Raw genomic sequence first — 22273 nt, 5'->3', positions numbered from 1 at the left:
CATAAACATAAGATTGTAATTGTTTATTTTGCTATCTAGATTTTCCAAAATGAATTTCAGGACACAAAAATGGGTAATCAATATTCTGAAGGAAATGGCACACATCACAACCCCCACTGTCCAATAAAGCTTAGACATTTTGTTAATATCAGATCAAACATTAAAAAAAAGTGTTTGCTGTCATCGATTGGTCCAAAAAGGCAAGTGAAACAAATGACTGGGATCTCTGAGAGCCTTGGGTGACAGGATAACAACTGTTACTGGTAGAAATGTACCACATAAAGGATACTGTTCTTGTGTTCTGTACTCAATAACTATAACAGTATAACTAGTATTACACAAGAGTGCTTTCTTAGGTACATTTCTACCTACAATAACTGAAGGATGACTTTAAACCACCTGAATAGGCCCAGGTGACAGGTCTCGGGTCACAGTCAGCCAGGGGCGCGTTCAGCAGGACACAACGTTTTGGAACGTTCAGATGTTTATTCTTCATAACATATATCTGACATGTAGAACAAGGAATCATGTCAACTCTGGTCATGGCATTTCTATCTGCAACGTTCAACAATGTTTAATCTCTCGTGGACAGACTACGTAAACAGAAATGGTTCTGTAGATCTGGCATGATAAAACGGGATGAGTGAGATAATGAGCAGCATTAGTTCAGGTGATTTGGATTAATGACGATTTCACAGGTGTTAGCATCTTTCACATTTTGGAAGGGGAGGGGATATTTGAACCATAGACTTGCCCGTAACTTGCAAAGAGAGAAGGGTGGAGCTCTTCGTTCCGGTTCCGATCTCTTCCCTTAACACATATGGACCCGGAACTTAATCAAGCATCTGACAATTACGCAAGACATTAGTTCTGGGTTAACCGAGATTAGACAACGTTTGACAACTGAATGTGGCCCAGGTGAGAGATGGTGAGTGACAGACTCTCTAGCTCCCCCGGTAGGTAGTGTAGGAGAAGCGGCTGCAGAGCAGAGGAACATGGAACTTCTGACTGTGGTCCGTTATGGTGAAGACTATCTGCAGATAAACACAGACCACCAATGTGTTAGTAACCACTCAGCCGATCAATCGGAGCTACCGAAACATTTAGCGTTCAGTTAGCACTCGCAGAGCTGACAAGGAAATAAACAGAAGCTGATTCTGTAGATATAAAGACACATTCATGTCTAACTTTATATGTCCAACCGTCATACATTTAAATGCACACATTCTTTATGATAAAAGCATTGAAGACTGTCTTCAACTAACCTCAACGTATGGATAGAAAGAGGTCTCTCCTAGACTCCCCCAGTATTGGCCCGTCTCAAAGCGCATCTTGTACACTGCTGGAGTGAAAGTTTCTCTGGTGATGAGCCCTGGGCAGCGCCCATCATCATTAGTAGTCCTGAGAAGAAATAATTTAAAATTATATAAAATACTGAATAGAGTGGACACTGGTTTGATGTGATCCTGAAATAAGCCTTGGCTCATTAACATTACTACCGGTATATATTCATATTTGATAATATTATGCAGCCCTACTGAAAGAGGCTGTAGGGGTGAATCTGAAATTGATAAAACAAATACTAAATGTGTATTTGTCTATTATATTGATTATTATGGAGCTACTAAAAAATTATTGTTTTAATTTCCATTCTATGTCTATGTTAACTGGTGCTACAGCACTCTCTGTGGTGAGGTTACCCTGTGGTGAGAAGGTTCCAGAGTGAAGTGGAGGGATCCATGCGATGCAGGCTGAGGGCCATGTGGGCTCCAGGGACGCCCATCCCGGTGTTCAGGACGTGAGTGGTCAGGGGGCTGTATGGAGCTGCCATCTCTGCACACTACAGCGCATACACCGACAGCATAGTGAGTCAACATTATGGACATTTGGCTACTGTAATTTTGCACACTATATACAGAAAGCTGTAGGCTAACTGTAGCCTATAAATTATTTATTATTTGGGTTAAAATAGAAGGTAGGCCTAGCTGAACGCTTAATGTCTATGAGATGAACTAACCCAACATTTGTTATATTTTCCCATCTTTTACTTTCGCTTTATTATTTTCATGAATTTCATAACAATCCTGCAGACAAACGAATGTCACATGTCAATAATTTCGGTTAAAACACTATTTCTGAAAATCAAAAGCAATATATTAGCCTACCGTGTATTCGTCCAAAAGATGATCCTTTATGTGCTGTAATCGGCTGGTACTCATGCGCGCTGATTTCAAAGTCATCCCAAACCAGTTTCCCCCTCTAGTGAAAAGTATGACATTTACGGTGGATTAACTGTAACAGATTTTAAGCACAAGTTCAAAACTCACGAGGATATTCATATGACTAGGGCTGCTGTTTTCTGTTGCAACTTACATGTCTCGTTGGGAGGGACATCAGCATTTGTTAATGGTTAAGAGTATGCAAACATCCCAGTAACAAATGTCCCTTTAACATTTTTGGAAACAGGCTTGGGTCAAAGTGCGTTTTAGCACACTTTAGATAAGTCCTTAATAATGATAAAAGTGAGAATTGTAGGCCTAAATGTCATTATTAGCATACTTGTGTGTAGCCTAACATCGTTTCAGTCAGGGTGAATAACATATGCCTACTGCTCTACACAGGGGAGCAAGCTTACAAACATCTGCTCTATGAGTTGCTTTATTTTCCTTTCAATCCAGTTTAGAAGCTAGATGTATATAATGTACAGTGCATTCAGAGGAATTCAGATCCCTTGACTTTTTCCACATTTTGTTATGCCTTATTCTAAAATTGATTACCTAGATTTCCCGTTCATCAATCAACACACAATACCCTATAATGACAAAGCAAAAACAGTTTTTGTTCGAAATGTTAGCAAAAATAAATAAAAACGAAAACATTTCATTTACATAACTATTCAGACCCTTTACTCAGTACTTTGTTGAAGCACCTTTGCCAGTGATTACAGCCTCCAGTCTTCTTGGGTAGGACACTACCAGCTTTGACTCTACAAACATTAGTTTTTGCTTTGTCGTTATGGGGTATTGCGTGTAGCGTGATGAGGAAAATGTTTTATTTAATACATTTTTGAATAAGGCTGTAATGTAACACAATGTGGAAAAAGTCAAGGGGTCTGAAAACTTTCCAAATGTACTGTATGTAAAACCTTGTTGAAACCACACTGTCTGTATTCTGTCTCTAATGTTGTCTATCACTTGCAGCTGCAGCACCATATCATCAAGTAAAATTCTGAGTATGTGTAAATGTACTTGGCGAATAAAGGTGATTCTGAGAGATAAAAAGCATCTTGCTTTCCCCATCCTCTCTGTAACACTCACATACTGTACACAAACAGTTTACACACGTTCCGCTGAATAAAGGTGATTCTGAGAGATAAAAAGCATCTTGCTTTCCCCATCCTCTCTGTAACACTCACATACTGTACACACACAGTTTACACACGTTCCGCTGTGTCTGATGTTGAGCTTTACAATGTTTGTTGTTCAGGCAGCATTACACACACTACAGCATTGCCTTTGATCCTGTTTCCCTTTATTACACACACAGACACGGGAACCAAGCAACTGATTCCTATTTTCCCTAACCCTTAACCCCAAACCATAAACTTAAACCTGACTCCTAACCCCCATGTCTAAAATAACCTATTTTCCCTAACCCTTAACCCCAAACCATAAACTTAAACCTGGCTCCTAACCCCCATGTCTAAAATAACCTATTTTCCCTAACCCTTAACCCCAAACATAAACTTAAACCTGACTCCTAACCCCCATGTCTAAAATAACCTATTTTCTTGCGGGGATTGGCGAAATGTCCCCACGTGTCCAAATGTTCCTTCTGGTCCCCACAAGGATAGTAAAACCAAACACACACACACACACACACACACACACAAACAATGATAAAGAAAACACTCCCAGAGGTGTTTTTAATCAATATGAAAATACCTTTACTACTGTGACAGTGTGAGTAGTGTTTCCACTTGGCTTCTTCATGAATGCAAACAGAACTAACAAAACATCTAACACCACTAGAATTAAAATAAAACAATTATCATTGTTGTTTTCTTCTCGCTTTAAAAAACATTAACAAATAAAAAACCCTAAAACAAAATGATGGATTAAAATCGTACAGCTGACCTAATACAGTAAAGTTTTACAGTAATACACAATATTACACATGGACCGGGCTGGGGCCTCTCCTCAGCTCATAGCGCCAGGTACATAGAGGAAGAGATGGGCTACTGTCTCCTCATACCTAATACAGGCAGGTACAGCAGGGAGATAACATTACACAGACATAAGGGGGGGGGGGGGGGGATTTTAACTGATGGACAAGTATAAACTGATGAACTCATGCTCTGGTAGTGAGTGATATGATATACATAAAACAAAGTAACTCAAGTCACTGAAAAACTATGATTGCGACATCTATAGTATGCTCATTTAAAAAAAAAACAGTCTCTCAATATGCAGGTAAAATTTATACGGATTGGTAATCAGAATGTTTTTCAGGAAAATATGAAGACGTGCTAAAAAGAGCGAAAGAAAATTATAAATATGGAAATGATTTCACCTTCCTGTTCTGGTTAATAATTACACTCTACAGATAAAATGTGTGTGTGTGTGTGTGTGTGTGTGTGTGTGTGTGTGTGTGTGTGTGTGTGTGTGTGTGTGTGTGTGTGTGTGTGTGTGTGTGTGTGTGTGTGTGTGTGTGTGTGTGGTGAGCTGATCTCAGTGGGGAATAGCCAAGGGAGATACATGGAGTTGATTTCTGATAAACTGTAATTACAGTGTGTGTGTGTGTGCCTGTGTGTCTGTATGTGTGTGCTGTTCACACATACAATATCTGCCCTTACCAGACAGAGAGAGGAGGAATAGATGATTTAGAACCTAAAGAGGCTAACTCTGAACACAAAGTGGTGTGTGTAGTAGTGTGTAGTAGTGTATTTCTGTTTGATGTATATGTGGATGTAGAATACAATGTAACTGGTTGGTTAGACAGGAGTGGGGCCTCTGAATCAGTTGTTGGCATGGTAACTTCTTGACGAGACAGAAGTTCTCTTCCTCTATGTCTGGCGCTCCTCCGTTTCTTCTCTGTTTCCATCCTCACATCTCGTCCTCAGGGTCAGAGCTGTGGTTATTCATCTGTAACACACACACGCTCAATCAGCAACAGTGTGTCAAAACACCAAAGAGTGTTTTGTTCAGGTAAGGTCCCCTCTCCAAGGTGATTATACACAGTGATGAGGAAGGTCTGGAGGATAATAGTCTTCTATATAAACACCCACTCATCTGTCAGGGTAAGAGTATCCTGTCCAGCTTTCATTTGTCCTATTTTCAGTCTCTCTTTCTTTCTCTCTCTTGCATTTACTCTCAGATTTTCTTTGTGTGTTTGAGTTGAATGTCAGTTATGATTGTGAACTGTGTGTGGGTGAGATGAACCCTGAATGAGATCTTCAAGTGTCATGCTATTGATTTGTTTTTATTACTCAAAATGGCTATGGATTTGATGCTCTTGTCAGTGTTCTCTTTGTGTGTATTTGTGTTTGTGTGTGTTTCTGTGTGTGGAGATAAGCACTATTTCTGTTGCATGCCAAATCACACTGACAGCTGCTAAATCACAGCCAACCATAGGACATGCTTAGGCCCTCATGTCGCTCTGAGACAAGGAGAAAGAACTCCCACTCACATTCAGAGATTCTCCACACACAGACATCAAGCCAGTTACCATGTGATCATCGTCGCTGGCCTCCCCCAGTTCGGGGCTCTCTCTCTGGATGCAGCGGCGTGGAGGGGACAGGGGGGAGGGTGAGCGCTCACCACTGCTGGCGGAGGGGGAGTACGGTGACCCGGCCAGGCTGCCCTCCCTCACGGGAGACCCTAAAAAACACGGAGAGAGAGGGAGTGAATAAGAGTGAACACAAGTTCCCTCTATAGGGCAGATCAGTGTTGGTGTGCCTGTTCTCACTTTCAATCTAAACCATTGATGGTCAACTGCAATGCATGATTTGACAGACAAGAGGAGAGAACAAGAATGACAGGATGAGGGAGAGATGTGGCGATAGAGAGAGAAATAGGAGAGGGAGACAGAAAGGAGAGAAGAGGTACAGTAGTGGAGGAGGATCATAATTTATGTTGGAATAAATGAATTCGGAGATGAGATCAGTCAACCACCCAAAGGCAACGTGTGCAGATAATAGATGGAAAGGATGAGATGACACACACATTTCTTTTTTTATTTGTCGGTACAGTATGTGTCGTAGAAAGGACAAAGATGCAGTTTGTCCATGTGGCCACATGAGGGCAGCAGCAGCTACAACACTTCCCTGTAGGACTTTGTATTTATTCTCCTATAAGCCTTCTTTTGCCATCTCTGTACTTCTCACTGTCATTCTTCTTTGCTGATTCGTAAGAACCGGACAGGTGAAAGCACACACTGTGGCTTCCCCTATCATGCTTTACTCCTATTTCACCTGTCCACTCCTCTGTCTCACTCTCTGATTGGTTGTCTCACCTGTGTGGTCCTGCCTCTGTGTGTCCATCCTGTCCAGGTTGTCAAGCAGCCCGTCAATCTGTGTCTTTATCAGAGTCAGCTCCCTCTTAATGACCTGCAGCTCCTCCATTCGCACTACAAGTAGGGAGAGGATGAGGGAGGGAGCGAGAAGGGGGAGGAGAGATATAGAGAATGAGAGAGGGAGAAAGAAGGAAGGAAAGGATCCAAGGCAAGTTTCTGTGAGTGTGTTGGTAATAAGGACTATCAAGTTGATGAGGGTGGGTATTAGAACAGCATACACACTGCCTATTGGTTCTGCTCTGTTGATTTGGGCTAATAATGCGACCTGATTGGCTAGGATCCATTAAGGAAAGAGGCTGCTATAGAAGTGTTGTAATGAAAGAACCATCTTGAGGGTAGTGTGTGAGTGTGTGTGTATTACTCACACTTGGCCCTGTTGGAGCTGGTGGAGTGGGCTCTGGAGCTCTTGGAGGGGGGCCTGTCTCGGCTGCGTCTGTGCCCAGAGGAAGTGGAGGAGGAGCGGGGTCGTTTGGCCAGGCTAGGTCCCTGGGACAGGGGAGGTAGGGAAGCTGGCACACGCTGGTAGTCATACATCCTGAAGAGGGAAACATCCACACACACTGTCATCCAACTACTAGTACTTTGTGTAGTATTGTCAGTGTGACTAGATGTGTATGTGTACGCATGTCAGAAAAGTACAGTGACAGGATGTTTGTGAGTGAGTGTGTGAGCAGGCAAGCATGTGTGTGTGTTTGCGTGTATGGACAGTGATGTCTATCACCTGGTTGGATGGATGTGTCCGTGGGTGTGTGTATTTGTGAATGTATGTCTCCTATGATGAAGGACACAGAGGGAGAGGGTTGACAGGATGGTGTAATACGATCTGACAAGCAGAGGGAATATACACACACATACAGAATGTGTACACAAGTGAGAAAATAATAAGAAATAGTATCTGATAAGGTGAGGCAGAGGATTTCTCAGATAGGGAATGCGGAAATGAAGTTGAGCAAGTTGAAGACCCCTGGTACTCCTCACACAACCATTATAGTATTACCCTACAGGTTGAAGACCCCTGGTACTCCTCACACAACCATTATAGTATTACCCTACAGGTTGAAGACCCCTGGTACTCCTCATACAACCATTATAGTATTACCCTACAGGTTGAAGACCCCTGGTACTCCTCACACAACCATTATAGTATTACCCTACAGGTTATTGACCCCTGGTACTCCTCACACAACCATTATAGTATTACCCTACAGGTTGAAGACCCCTGGTACTCCTCACACAACCATTATAGTATTACCCTACAGGTTGAAGACCCCTGGTACTCCTCACACAACCATTATAGTATTACCCTACAGGTTGAAGACCCCTGGTACTCCTCACACAACCATTATAGTATTACCCTACAGGTTGAAGACCCCTGGTACTCCTCACACAACATTTATAGTATTACCCTACAGGTTGAAGACCCCTGGTACTCCTCACACAACCATTATAGTATTACCGTACAGGTTGAAGACCCCTGGTACTCCTCATACAACCATTATAGTATTACCCTACAGGTTGAAGACCCCTGGTACTCCTCACACAACCATTATAGTATTACCCTACAGGTTGAAGACCCCTGGTACTCCTCACACAACCATTATAGTATTACCCTACAGGTTGAAGACCCCTGGTACTCCTCACACAAACATTATAGTATTACCCTACAGGTTGAAGACCCCTGGTACTCCTCACACAAACATTATAGTATTACCCTACAGGTTGAAGACCCCTGGTACTCCTCACACAAACATTATAGTATTACCCTACAGGTTGAAGACCCCTGGTACTCCTCACACAACCATTATAGTATTACCCTACAGGTTGAAGACCCCTGGTACTCCTCACACAACCATTATAGTATTACCCTACAGGTTGAAGACCCCTGGTACTCCTCACACAACCATTATAGTATTACCCTACAGGTTGAAGACCCCTGGTACTCCTCACACAAACATTATAGTATTACCCTACAGGTTGAAGACCCCTGGTACTCCTCACACAACCATTATAGTATTACCCTACAGATTGAAGACCCCTGGTACTCCTCACACAACCATTATAGTATTACCCTACAGGTTGAAGACCCCTGGTACTCCTCACACAAACATTATAGTATTACCCTACAGGTTGAAGACCCCTGGTACTCCTCACACAACCATTATAGTATTACCCTACAGGTTGAAGACCCCTGGTACTCCTCACACAAACATTATAGTATTACCCTACAGGTTGAAGACCCCTGGTACTCCTCACACAACCATTATAGTATTACCCTACAGGTTGAAGACCCCTGGTACTCCTCACACAACCATTATAGTATTACCCTACAGGTTGAAGACCCCTGGTACTCCTCACACAACCATTATAGTATTACCCTACAGATTGAAGACCCCTGGTACTCCTCACACAACCATTATAGTATTACCCTACAGGTTGAAGACCCCTGGTACTCCTCACACAAACATTATAGTATTACCCTACAAGAAAACAGTGCCACTGGATATAGAAGTCTCACCATATCATGTGACAAAACACAAACAAACTACAAATGACTAATGAGTGAAGGAGAAGGAGAGGAGAGGTATGGAGGGATTGAAGGAGAGGAGAGGTACGGAGGGATTGAAGGAGAGGAGAGGTACGAAGGGATTGAAGGAGAGGGGAGGGATTGAAGGAGAGGAGAGGGATTGAAGGAGAGGAGAGGTACGAAGGGATTGAAGGAGAGGAGAGGTATGGAATGATTGAAGCAGAGGAGAGGTATGGAGGGATTGAAGGAGAGGAGAGGTATGGAGGGATTGAAGGAGAGGAGAGGGATGGAAGGAGAGGAGAGGTATGGAGGGATGGAAAGAGAGGAGAGTTATGGAGGGATTGAAGGAGAGGAGAGGGATGGAAGGAGAGGAGAGGAGAGGTATGGAGGGATTGAAGGAGAGGAATGGAGGGATTGAAGGAGAGGAGAGGTATGGAGATATTTAAGGAGAGGAGAGGTATGGAGGGATGGAAGGAGAGGAGAGGGATGGAAGGAGAGGAGATGGATGGAGTGATTGAAGGAGAGGAGAGGTATGGAGGGATGGAAGGAGAGGAGAGGGATGGAGGGATGGAAGGAGAGGAGAGGTATGGAGGGATTGAAGGAGAGGAGAGGGATGGAGGGATTGAAGGAGAGGAGAGGGATGGAAGGAGAGGAGAGGTATGGAGGGATTGAAGGAGAGGAGAGGGATGGAAGGAGAGGAGAGGGATTGAAGGAGAGGAGAGGGATGGAAGGAGAGGAGAGGGATGGAAGGAGAGGAGAGGTATGGAGGGATTGAAGGAGAGGAGAGGGATGGAAGGAGAGGAGAGGTATGGAGGGATGGAAGGAGAGGAGAGGGATGGAAGGAGAGGAGAGGGATTGAAGGAGAGGAGAGGGATGGAAGGAGAGGAGAGGGATGGAAGGAGAGGAGAGGGATGGAAGGAGAGGAGAGGTATGGAGGGATGGAAGGAGAGGAGAGGGATGGAGTGATTGGAGGAGAGGGATGGAAGGAGAGGAGAGGGATGGAAGGAGAGGAGAGGTATGGAGGGATGGAAGGAGAGGAGAGGGATTGAAGGAGAGGAGAGGTATGGAGGGATGGAAGGAGAGGAGAGGCACGGAGGGATTGAAGGAGAAAATGGAAAAGGAGATGAGATGAGGAGGAGGGGAGAGATCTACTATGTGACAGAAGTTAGATTTGGATCAGTCTCCACTGTCAGTCCCCCTCTCTCCTCCCTCGTTCCCCCATCGCCTAGCTCCGTATCCCTATCAACACCTAAATCTAATTGGTTCTGTCAGGGCCAATCAAAATCTCTCTGGCAGCACAGCGGAGCAGGTGACAGGAGAGAGTGTATCACACACTCGCTTTTTAGCAGTTACAGAAACATGGGAGAGTGTATATTATGTGTGTGTGTGTGTTATGTGTGTGTGTGTGTGTGTATATTATGTGTCTGTGTGTGTATGTGTGTGTGTGTGTGTGTGTGTGTGTGTGTGTGTGTGTGTGTGTGTGTGTGTGTGTGTGTGTGTGTGTGTGTGTGTGTGGAGAGGCCAGAGACTGTGACAGAGAGAGGTGGTGTTTTAATCATGTTGATTAAGAGAGTCATTGATCTCCTCCCCCACTACCTCCCTGGAGAGACCTGACCACTCACTGGTCATCCATCATCAGCCAGGGGGAAGGACACATGTCAACCTACTGGTAAAGGCTAAAAACTAACCAATAAGACCCCCGAAAAGGGTCACAGGAGCACAGTCAGCCAATCAGATTCCTCCGAGGGGTCAGAGCTAGCCAATCACACACACCACACACTTTACAGGAGTCAGCACTCCAGTCAGATAACAACCATAAGTCAATTTAGTCTCGGCTTGACTGGGACCTATGTTAACCTGTAGGCCCTATAACCACAGCTTTAATGAAAGTCTTCCACTCTGAAATGAAGTACAGGAACTTTTATACAAGGACTGCCTACCTGGCTCCTGTCTGCAGTATTTAAGGACTGCCTACCTGACTCCTTTCTGCAGTATTTAAGGACTGCCTACCTGGCTCATTTCTGCAGTATTTAAGGACTGCCTACCTGGCTCCTTTCTGCAGTATTTAAGGGCTTTCATCCTAACCTCTTAATAAGCTCTGCCACCTAATTCAATCCTGTGGGACTGACTGAGTCACATTCCAACCTGAATGCCTTTCACATGGCATCTGCTTATAGCATCAGAGAGCAATTAGGGCTGAGAGCCAGACAGACAGAGACCAGGGCACTGGCTCCAGCTCTTAAAAACTGAGAGGGAGGAGGAGGGGGAAAAAGAGGTTTCGAGAAAAAAAAGTAAGAAAGAAAGCAAGAGAGAGAGAAGGACACATCACCCTCCATACACACCAAGAAGATCCTACACCACCAAAAACCCACCCCAGGAACCATAGCCCTGTTCTCCTGTGCCCTGAGTGTAGCCTACAGCAGAGCAGGGCTCAGAGACTCATGGACAGATTGGTTAGTGTTTATTTACAGGTCTAAGTAAGCCTGAATGGCCTTTACACAGGCAGGGCTGTGTGGAGATAGCCACCGTCTCTGCAGTAAGGCTCCAGGCAGACTGCTGAGGAGAGAGAAACACACTTTAAACCAGCTGCAAACAGGATGCCAGTTGGGAAGCCTTGAGGTGTGATGTCAGTTTGGGTTCAGTGATTGAGCTGTAAGTCGCTGAGAGAGACAATACTTTAGTGTTCAGTTGAGGAACGTGTGTTACCCCTTTACTGAAATCTATCTCACACTTCAGTTCCCCTGTCTCAGGAGAATGTATTACCAGTATTTAACCAGATACAGCCACCTCACTGTGCATGAAGTATATCAACCGGCCACCAACGTAGTGAGAGGGCTGGGACCGTTGCCTTTCAGCAGAGACGCTGGGAGACTAAAGACTTATGGGAGTTTAAAGTCCTTTAGTGGAGTTTGCAGAGGGAGATAGACAGCGTGCTGCTACAACTACTTTGAAGTGTAGTTTCAGAGAATAGGAGCTCGTGAAACACAACGAGAGACTGTGGATGTGTGAGGATTAGAGAAAACAGAGCGAGAGTGTGTTTAAGTGTTTGTGTAAGTGTGTGTGCGTGTGCGTGTGTTTGTGTGTGGATTAGAAGAGATATTATAAGAGAGGCTTTGTCTCTACTAGAGCTGTTATCTGTGTGTGTAGAGGCAGACATTTTCTCATATGCGCACAAACAGATGCAGACACACACACACACACTAACACACACAAGCTGTCGATGGAGCTAGCCAGCCACGTAGGGCAAAATCATGTACCGTGTTTGAAGCAAATTGAAAATCAGTGGTGAGAGTTTTTTCCTTTGTGAAGACAGAAAAATGCAGAGCACGGCAAAACAACAAAATGCAAGGAAAAGATGACAGTGTCAACTCACAGCTACAGTACTGTGTGTGTGTGTGTGTGTGTGTGTGTGTGTATGTGTGTGTGTGTGTGTGTGTGTGTGTGTGTGTGTGTGTGTGTGTGTGTGTGTGTGTGTGTGTGTGTGTGTGTGTGTGTGTGTGTGTGTGTGTGTGTGTGTGTGTGTAAGTACATGTGTGTACATGTTTAACTTGAAGTCCCCACAAGAATAGTAAACAAACAAATATTTGACCAACTTGGGACATTTTGTTCGTCCATGAGGTCAAATACCATTTCTAGGGGGTTTAGGGTTAAGGTTAGAATTAGAGTTAGGGTTAGAATTACGTTAAGGATTAGGGTTAGGAGCTATGGTTAGTTTTAGGGTCAGGAGCTAAGGTTTAGGGTTAGGATTAAGGTTATGTTTTTGGGTTAGGGTAAGAGTACAGGTTAGGGTTATGGTTAGGTTTAGAGATAGGGGGTTAGGGAAAGTAGGATTTTGAATGGGACTGAATTGTGTGTCCCCACAAGGTTAGCTGTACAATACTGTGTGAGTGAGAGAGAGAGAGAGAGAGAGGTGGAGGTGTAATCTGTATGTTGGACAGCCTGTTTCTCTAACCATCATCCTTACACTTTCTTATTTTCTTTCTGCATGTTTGTTTAAACTGAAGATAGAAACACAAACACAGAGGACGTCCTCAACTCTTCAGTGCATGCTCACATCTACAGCATCGGAGTGCCTCACACAGAGTGCATTCACACAGAGGACAACAAGGTTGTTCAGTGTGTGTTTGTGTGTGTGAGAGAGAGCACTCTTTTATTCAGATGTGCTGAGTGCTGTGTTTATGAATGAGCCATGTCACCTTCAGTGTGCCTGAGGGAGGTGGAGAGCTCCCACAGCAATTACCTGAGTGACTGACCTGGGTGACGAACCAGACAGAACCGGACTCAACTGGACATGGCATAACTGAGTCAGACTGAACAGGACTGACCTGGGTTAAGCCATGCGGAACTGGACTAAACCGGACTGATATGGACAGAATCCGACGGGATCAGAGATCATTAGACTGAAAGTCATTGAGCAAGACTGGAGTGGACTGAACGGGATTCAACTGTGAACTGGGTAGGGCCGCACTAAACTTCAAATCAAATCAAATCAAATTTTATTTGTCACATACACATGGTTAGCAGATGTTAATGCGAGTGTAGCGAAATGCTTGAAAAACTTGAATTAATTGTATTGAACCGGACTGACTGTCAAATTCTGGCTTGGAATCTGAACTGAGGTCATGATCTCTTGGCTGGAGCTGTAGCGAAAACACTCCACAGCTCCATGTCAAAACACAGTACCATCTACAGTACAGTACCGCTGGAAAGTGAACAGGTACTTTATGGCAGTTTTCCAGCCTACAGTTAATTTTCTATATGCTTCAGTTACTGTAATGTAGCCACCCTGACCCACGGCCCAACATCTGCTGTGAGCCACAGAAAACTAACCTGAGCTTTAATGGAACTTGTAATATAAGCTGCTGCACTTAGAACAGTTTAAGCTGACTCATAATTATTAGAGACTCAGCTAGGGTTAGAGTGGCTTACAACCTGACTGGTTTCATTACAGAGGCCACACAGCAACTCTCTGTGTGTGTCACGGATGTTGAAGGAGGAGGACCAAGGTGCAGCGTGGTGAGTGTACATTTTATTTTATTATAAAAATGATGCCGACAAAAAACAATAAACCATACAAAAACAAATTGTCAAGCTCAAAGGCCCTAAACAAAGTCAACTTCCCACAAACACAGGTGGGAAAAAAGGGTACCTAAGTATGGTTCCCAATCAGAGACAACGATAGACAGCTGTCCCTGAATGAGAACCATCCCCGGCCAAAACATAGAAATAGAAAATCATAGAAACACAAAACATAGAATTCCCCCCCATCTCACGCCCTGACCAAACCAAAATAGAGACATAAAAAGGATCTCTATGATCAGGGTGTGACAGTACCCCCCCCCCCCCCCCCCCCCCCCCCAAAGGTGCGGACTCCGGCCGCAAAACCTAAACCTATTGGGAAGGGTCTGGATGGGCATCTATCCGCGGCGGCGGCTCAGGTGCGGGACGCAGACCCCGCTCCACCGCTGGCTCACCCCACTTTGGTGGCACCTCTGATGCGGGGACCCCGCACCGCCGACCCCGGACTGGGGATCCTCGTAGCAGGCCCCGGACTGGGGACCCTCGTAGCGGGCCCTGGACTGGGGACCCTCGTTGAGGCAGAGTTGCAAAGAAAAAGCTATATCTCAGACTGGCCGATAAAAAGAAAAGATTAAGATGGGCAAAATAACACAGACACTTAACAGAGGAACTCTGCCTAGAAGGCCAGCATCCCGGAGACTGGTGTTTTGCGGGTACTATTTAATGAAGCTGCCAGTTGAGGACTTGTGAGGAGTCTGTTTCTCAAACTAGACACTCTAATGTACTTGTCCTCTTGCTCAGTTGTGCACCGGGGCCTCCCACTCCTCTTTCTATTCTGGTTAGTGCCAGTTTGCGCTGTTCTGTGAAGGGAGTAGTACACAGCGCTGTATGAGATCTTCAGTTTCTTGGTAATTTATTGCATATAGTAGCCTTCATTTCTCAAAACAAGAATCGACTGACGAGTTCCAGAAGAAAGTTCTTTGTTTCTGGCCATTTTGAGCCTGTAATAGAACCCACAAATGCTGATGCTCCAAATACTCAACTAGTCTAAAAAAAGCCAGTTTTATTGCTTCTTTAATCAGCACAACAGTTTTCAGCTGTGCTAACATAATTGCAAAAGGGTTTTCTAATGATCAATTAGCCTTTTACAATGATAAACTTTGATTAGCTAACACAATGTGCCATTGGAACACAGCAGTGATGGTTGCTGATAATGGGCCTCTGTACTCCTATGTAGATATTCCATTAAAAATCAGCCGTTTCCAGCTCCAATAGTCATTTACAACATTAACAATGTCTACACTGTATTTCTGATCAATTTCATGTTATTTTAATGGACAATCTTTTTTTTTTTAATTCAAAAACAAGGACATTTCTAAGTGACCCCAAACTTTTGAACGGTAGTGTATGTGTGTGTGTGTGTTTGTTCGTTCATATACGTGTGCCTCAAACACCTGCCAGGCCGAGTGGAGTGAAGATTTACCAAGGTACGATTAGTGGGCAGTAACAGGCAGCTCTGTTAGCAGAGACACATGACTGACAGCTCAGTGACAGACAGGGGGAGGGGGAGGAGGGAGAGGGCCAGAAGGAGACAGGAGAGACAAGGAGGGTTAAGTGTGTTTTTTAGACTTTTCCTCTGTCCGACTCTGAACATTCAGGGTTTGTGTGAGAGGCGCTGTGCAGAGCGGGCTGACAGTACCTGTCATAGAAGTCCTCCTGATAGCACTCATAGTCCAGGTCATAGTCAGATCTGCAGAGAGAGAGGGTGATAGAGAGAGAAGGGGGGGGGGGGGGTGGAGAGAGTGAGAGAGACAGTGAGTTGACAGTGGCCTGACACAAAGGCTCACAACTATCTTCACAGCTGACTGACAGAGGTGTTACTGACACACATGCACGCACACGCATGCATGGTGCACGCACGCACGACACACACAGACATGCGCGTGCACACACACAACACACACACACACACACACAAAGTCATCCATCCCCTGTGAGAGCAGAACGTTAAGACAGGCTGATGAAAAACTGAGAGATCAAACAACATCTATCTATGATACAAGCAGCCTTTCAGATCTGTTCCTTATTAGGTGAGCTAAATATACTGTGCCATCAGAGATATTCCACTCTGTAAGCAGGCTGCTGGAATAGTGTGTACATAGTTAGAGCAGGGCTCTGGCAACTGGAAGGAATATGCTATTCATGATTTCTAGCCAGCTGGAAAAAGACATTGGAATTGTTGTGCCACAGCACCCAAGGTGGAAAATCCTTAGAAATTGTCCTGTGTTATGCACCAATGACCACAGGCTGCGCACTCTATGTGCTTCTACATATTCCAGCTCATTTACTGTGAAGTTGGACTGTCAGTTGTTGGTGTGTATGCACCCACCTGTGTATGTGCCTGTGTGTGTGTGTGTTTGTGCATCTCTGTGTGTGTTTGATTAAACTCAAATTTCTCACACCTTTGCCTGCAATATATGGGCAGAGTTTGCTGTAGGTTGTAGTTTATAGATTACCCTATACGGGTTGGTGTGTAGAGCAGACCAGGGCAGAGACAGGAGTGACACTAAGCCTGATGGTAAGTAGCTCATACCCTGGTGTGTAGTTAAATAAAGCTCAGCATTTCTCTGTGTGTTTAATCCCTGCCTGACCACTGATACCCCAGCCCTGAAGTCTACGCACACACACACACACACACACACACACACACACACACACACACACACACTCCACTTATACTTTCTGTAAAACTTTAAACCAGAGAAGAACTGTATTTATAGGTGCCTGAAAGGTGACTCATGTACCCATACTAATTCCTATTAATTCCTACACATATATTAATACACTGTATAAATAGAACAATCAGCATAGCCTCTACTAAATGTAATACATGATCACCTCAAGGTGAGTAGCATACAGTACGTGGGTGATACAGATGGTATCAGCATGGTTCATCATTCTCTCAAACAGATGGATCAAACCAGACACACACAGACGCACAGATGCATGACATACACATGACACACACAAACACGTACACACAGAGATGAATGACAGACACATAACACACTCTCATCACACACACACATACACACACACACACACATACACACACACACACCTAAAGTCCCTCTGTCCTATCTATCTCTGCAGGGGGCTGGTGAGTCTCAGTGCTGTAATCATGCTGTTGACTGGAGGAAAGTGATGTATCAGTAAACATGTCAGGAAGTACAGCAGGAGACTAAACGTAACACTTTTTCACAGATAAAAACATACAGTACACACAGACAGATGTGCTGCACACACATACACACACACTTTCTTTTGCTCACTCTGTATGTAAATGTGATTCAGAATGTAGCAACCCTGTCTCTGAAGTGTTGAGATAGCTAGCAGTGTTGGTATAAAAGTGTGTGTTTGTGTACCTGAGGTGTGTGTGAATTCCTAATGAATTCTCCTCCAGCTACCCGCAGCCAAACTGTTTCTAGTTTTCTCCCCTCGTCTGAAGACAGTTGGATTTTCTGAGCTCCATATTCTGCCATCTTCAAATAATCTGTAATAAGTGTCAACATGTACATCTCATCACGCTCTTCCCCAGCTGTGTTTTATGATTTAGCTCGAGGTCTGATCAATTTGCAGAAAGGCTTCTATTATTCTAAATACCGGTAGGCCTTTCATGTGAAATGGAAGACATCTATGTTTCCAGCTATCCCTATTTAACATTGTCATGACGTTGGCCTGGGGTTAGGTTTATGACAGTCATAAATACCTCTTCCCTCCTTTTCCCTCTCTCTACCCTACTGATGTTACATTTACAAAACCCTTGGTTAACATAGAGATTCTGGGAACATCAGAAGGTGGGGGGAAATTAACTATATTCTGGTAATCGACCAATGGAACATATGTGGTGGTACTTAATGAATATGATGTCAGTTCGGTTGTCATCTGAGACATTCTCATCAATGATAAGATGACATAAACTCTACAGTGGAAAGTCTACACATCAGAGTTATCGGATTCACATTGAATTGTTGTTCAATTTAAATGAATGATGAAATGTGATTTTAGCTTCTAAAATGAGAGATTTGGGTTTTCATAAGGTAGGGCTCTGCTTAATCAGTGCCCCGCCCATGTGAAGGGACATGGGCTAAAAAACTTTTCAAACACACCCTCCTCTCCCTTCTTATATAAAGCCTTGACGACAATATAACCTCCTGTTCCGAGGATGTGAGGACGACGGTCCGATGTCAGAATGGTTCAGATAATAACTACAGAATGAAGCCAACATCAGCGTGAGCTTTGGTTGCGAGTGGTATGAACTTTGAACTCTTATTCACTACAAAAGTGATACCTCCTAGCCATTGAGTTAGCAACAGCTGTTGCAAACGAGGGTTAGGAAAGAACAGACAGAGTATTCCGTCTATCACTCAATGACGTTACTACAATGTATCCAATTGACAACCGGAGGCATTCTTCAAAGGACAAAGGACTCGGTTGGGAAACACGGCCTTCCATCTACCACCAACCTACCGAAGCGCAGCTCAGAGTAAATATTTATTGCATTTTCCTTTTCCAAATGGGCGGTAATTTAGAATGCATGAGATACTGTATTTACCATAGCACAGCTTCGCCCTTTGTTCCTCAGTCTTCCCGCTCTTCCACTCAAACCCAGCCCTTTTCTTTTGTGTAACACGCTGTCATATCTGTTCCGCCCACTAGGGACGTTTTCCTTTATGATGTAATTTGTAATCAAGTTATGATTTAATTATGTGTATATTGTAATTCTGTGTGATTAGTTAGGTATTTAGTAAATAAATAATTAAACCCAATTTTGTATTGCTGATTCAACTTGTTAGCCAGGTAACCAAGAATTTACAACTTTCAGATGAGACTGAATTAAGATGACGATTAATATTGACTGCTATTGATGTAAAATGTTACTAGGGCTTTAAGAGTTTATTCGGAAGATAAGAGCTCTATAAATATTATTTTGTGGTGCCCCGACTCTCTAGTTAATTACATTTACATGATTAGCTCAATCAGGTAATATCAATTACGGATACATTATTTTATAAAATAGCATGTCATATCACTTGATCCGGCATAGCCAAAGACACGACAACATGATGGAAACTAAATCCCCTGCAGGGGAGCACACTCTGGTTGAAGGTTTCTTTCCATGTCCAAATGTGTGTGGGTCTGCACAGTCCAGGGTTGGCTGTGTGGATTAGGGTTTATGTGCGTTGTACTACTGAACCAAAACAAAACCACTCTAGCCAGTTCCAAGACCCTGACAAAACCGTTCTACTTAGCCACCATTGAAACTGAACTCAAACAGAACCTTTCCACTCAGTCTGATAATAGGACCCACCTGAACACAACACAACCTCTCAACCTCTACCCGCAGATTCCCTGTACTCAGCAGAACACCATGAGCTAACAGATCTGGCGGCCAACAGAAGTTCTGTGCTCATGCAGGGAGGAGAGACGGCGTGAGCAATCGGGAGAGAGAACAGCGCCACGGGCCCCGGCACAGATGAGGGGCTCTGTGTCTTAATGGGGAACTCGAGCGGAAGAAAATAACAACTATTTGCCAAACTCTCACAGCAGGAAAACTAAGACAGACTGACTCACTCTAACTCTCTTTCTCCCTCTTTTTCTCTATCATTTTCTCTCCCTGCAGCAATGTTCTAGTTGGTAATCTATGTCATTTAGCACTGGGAGGAGAGAGAGAGAGTCAAGACAGAAAACAATTTCCATTTCCTCTTCCATTATCCAAGCCATCTTCTGTTATTAGAGTGGCTAAACTCTTCAACCAAGTCTGAGACAAACAGACAGACATGTCAGGTATTAGTGCCTTTCTGCAGTTTGAAAACATAGGAGACCACATAGTGCATTACAGTATCATCATCCTTTTAGCCGAGCACTCCGGAGAGGCATTGTGATTGCAACACCACCTGCCTGGTGAAAAGACAGATTCCCTGCTCCAGAATGGTCACCATGACCAAAATGACTGCTGTGAGACCATAAGTCAGTGATATTCTCCTAGTGGGGTCACGGGGGAACTTCAATGGGGTAGCCAATTTTTATATAGATTTTTTAATGCAATGAATTGAAGGTTATTTGTTGATGTAACATTTTAAATGTACCAATTTTAAGGTTTTAATGTTTAAGGTTAGATTTGGTGTGGGGTGGGTTCACTAGGCATTTGGGGGGGAATGGGGTCCCCAGAAATTCTGGCTGAAAAATGGGGTCCCCGCTGAACCATAATGTTGAGTGATTAGTGCTTTTTGAGGTCGGGTTGGTTTTGGTTCGATTCTATGAAGAAGAAAAAAATAGGCGTTTTTGATTTTGGTTTCAAATGATATATTTTTTCATTAATTGCACTATGCGTTATGTGGGTTGAATGCTGTAACAATAGATAATAAAACAAGTCCCATGATGGCAGTGAGGGCCAATTACTGCTTATCACTTATTAACCATCATTTAATCACATTACTTTAATAAAATATTTCAGTTGTGCATATTACTTTTGTTTTATTTGATGACTTTATTATTTAATTCCAAGTCATCCTCATCTCCATAGAGCTGCTGCCTATGCTGTCTGACAAAATCACTATTTTGGAGTTTTTCAAAGTAAAAAAGGCATACTTTTATGACTGCTGAATACCAGCTATCACTCACTTACTTATATCATGTATTTTCAGAAAGAGATACCTAGCAAAATGTTGGTTAATTGCTCAGCACTACTCATCCAGCAACACAACCAACTGGAGTAAACCAATCACGCTCTGGATTGTCTCTATAATGACATAATGGTCTCTGGAATGGTGTCTTTGTTGTACTGACAAAGTCCTTTCTGAAAAGTATTATTTATTTAATGTGATTAGTGATTCTTGTTAATGTAAAAATTTAAAAAATGTCAACCCTGTTGTCAACTGAACTCTTGTTTTAATATGATGAAACTATTCCTTTCTAAATAATTTAATCAAAAGAAACATTGAACATCTAATAGTCAAATCCTAGTTTAAAAGCAAGTGAGCTGGTTCCACTCTTTTTTGACATTTTTGGGTCTTTTGTGAAAACTGAGTGTGTCGAGCATAACATGTCAACCCTGTTACCCATACAGTGGTGACCCGTCATTCAGAGCAGGTGGGGCTGTTTTGAGCCCCACATATTTAGCAAAAAAAAACAGGCTTGCCTGTTTTGAATGTGATTTTGGCTTTAATACGTGTTTGCCAACAATGCAGCATCAAAAAATATATAATTTAGTTAATAAAGCCGCAAAACAAACATGGTCTCTTTTTTGTTTTCTTGAGTGAGGCAGCTCTAAAATGCAGGTGTTTCAGCCTAGCTCAGTGCTTTCTGTGGTGGTGGGGCAAGCCAACAGAAAATACAGAGCGTTGCGCCGTGATTGGCTCAGTGTTCTGTCACTCATGGAGACACTACGTCACCACCAAGTCTAAAGGGAGTGCTCGCCCATCCAAGAAGGCTCAAGGTCATTGGCCACAGATAAAATGACGTCAAATCACGTTATATCTACAGTAGCTTTGATTGGACTGATCTTAGCTAGCAGTCATCATCATGAACCAATCGACAAACTACTGCCAAATCATTTTTAATCCTTGTCAATCCTTGTCATATGAAGATAAATAATGAAGAGAAATTATAGATACAACGTATCGATGCTCATCGGCCATTGGGCATAAACATTACACAACAAGTTGGAAATCAATCTAATTCAACAATAAGTGGTTTGGAAGGAATCAGTGGCTAACTGCAAGTATTGCAAAGCAATCATTAGCCTGCTTTTCAGTGGAGTGGCTGTGTGGTCCCAAGTCTAAGATTAAGGGTCTCTTTTCCTAGTTCAACAGCAACACAACCACCTTGAGTAAACCAATCACACACTGGCTCTCTTTAATGACATAATGGTCTCTGAGTTTGTGAGTGGAAACATGAGAGAAAGAAAGAGAGAGGAAGCTCAGTGAAGGGGCTGTTGTCAGTGTGCTCCCTCTCCAGCCTCTAGTTATGGCACACACCTGTCACCATCGTTACTCGCCATCTACGCATAATGACACTCACCTGGACTCCATCACCTCCTTGATTACCTGCCCTTTATATGTCACTGCCTCTGTCATGTTGGCACGCTGTTTGTGT

General features: G+C 43.5%; 2 protein-coding genes across 3 annotated transcripts in view; both read right to left on the bottom strand.

Annotated features, from left to right (window-relative positions):
• Window positions 1-8: 8 nt before the first annotated feature.
• On the bottom strand, window positions 9-2377 carry LOC139384666 (5-hydroxyisourate hydrolase-like). Its single transcript, XM_071129489.1, has 4 exons — window positions 2166-2377; window positions 1701-1840; window positions 1266-1401; window positions 9-1034 (listed from the first exon to the last, which is right to left on the bottom strand). Exons 1-4 carry the CDS (start codon window positions 2238-2240, stop codon window positions 945-947), a joined length of 441 nt encoding a protein of 146 aa, XP_070985590.1. The 5' UTR covers window positions 2241-2377; the 3' UTR covers window positions 9-944.
• A 1522-nt stretch (window positions 2378-3899) lies between these two features.
• Window positions 3900-22273, bottom strand: part of LOC139384879 (RNA-binding Raly-like protein) — a 78060-nt gene continuing 59686 nt past the window's right edge. The window contains exons 3-7 of one of the 2 annotated variants that reach the window (XM_071129778.1): window positions 15816-15866; window positions 6939-7108; window positions 6514-6627; window positions 5728-5879; window positions 3900-5144 (exon numbers count right to left, since the gene is read on the bottom strand). In XM_071129778.1, coding sequence (XP_070985879.1) covers window positions 5106-5144; window positions 5728-5879; window positions 6514-6627; window positions 6939-7108; window positions 15816-15866 — 526 coding nt within the window. In that variant the 3' untranslated portion in view covers window positions 3900-5105. The remainder of the gene's footprint in view (window positions 5145-5727; window positions 5880-6513; window positions 6628-6938; window positions 7109-15815; window positions 15867-22273) is intronic. The other variant, XM_071129779.1, reaches the window with a different exon arrangement.

Source organism: Oncorhynchus clarkii, chromosome 26, assembly GCF_045791955.1.
Source record: "Oncorhynchus clarkii lewisi isolate Uvic-CL-2024 chromosome 26, UVic_Ocla_1.0, whole genome shotgun sequence".
NCBI classification, from domain to species: Eukaryota; Metazoa; Chordata; class Actinopteri; order Salmoniformes; family Salmonidae; genus Oncorhynchus; species Oncorhynchus clarkii.
This window is presented reverse-complemented; position numbering and strand designations above follow the sequence as displayed.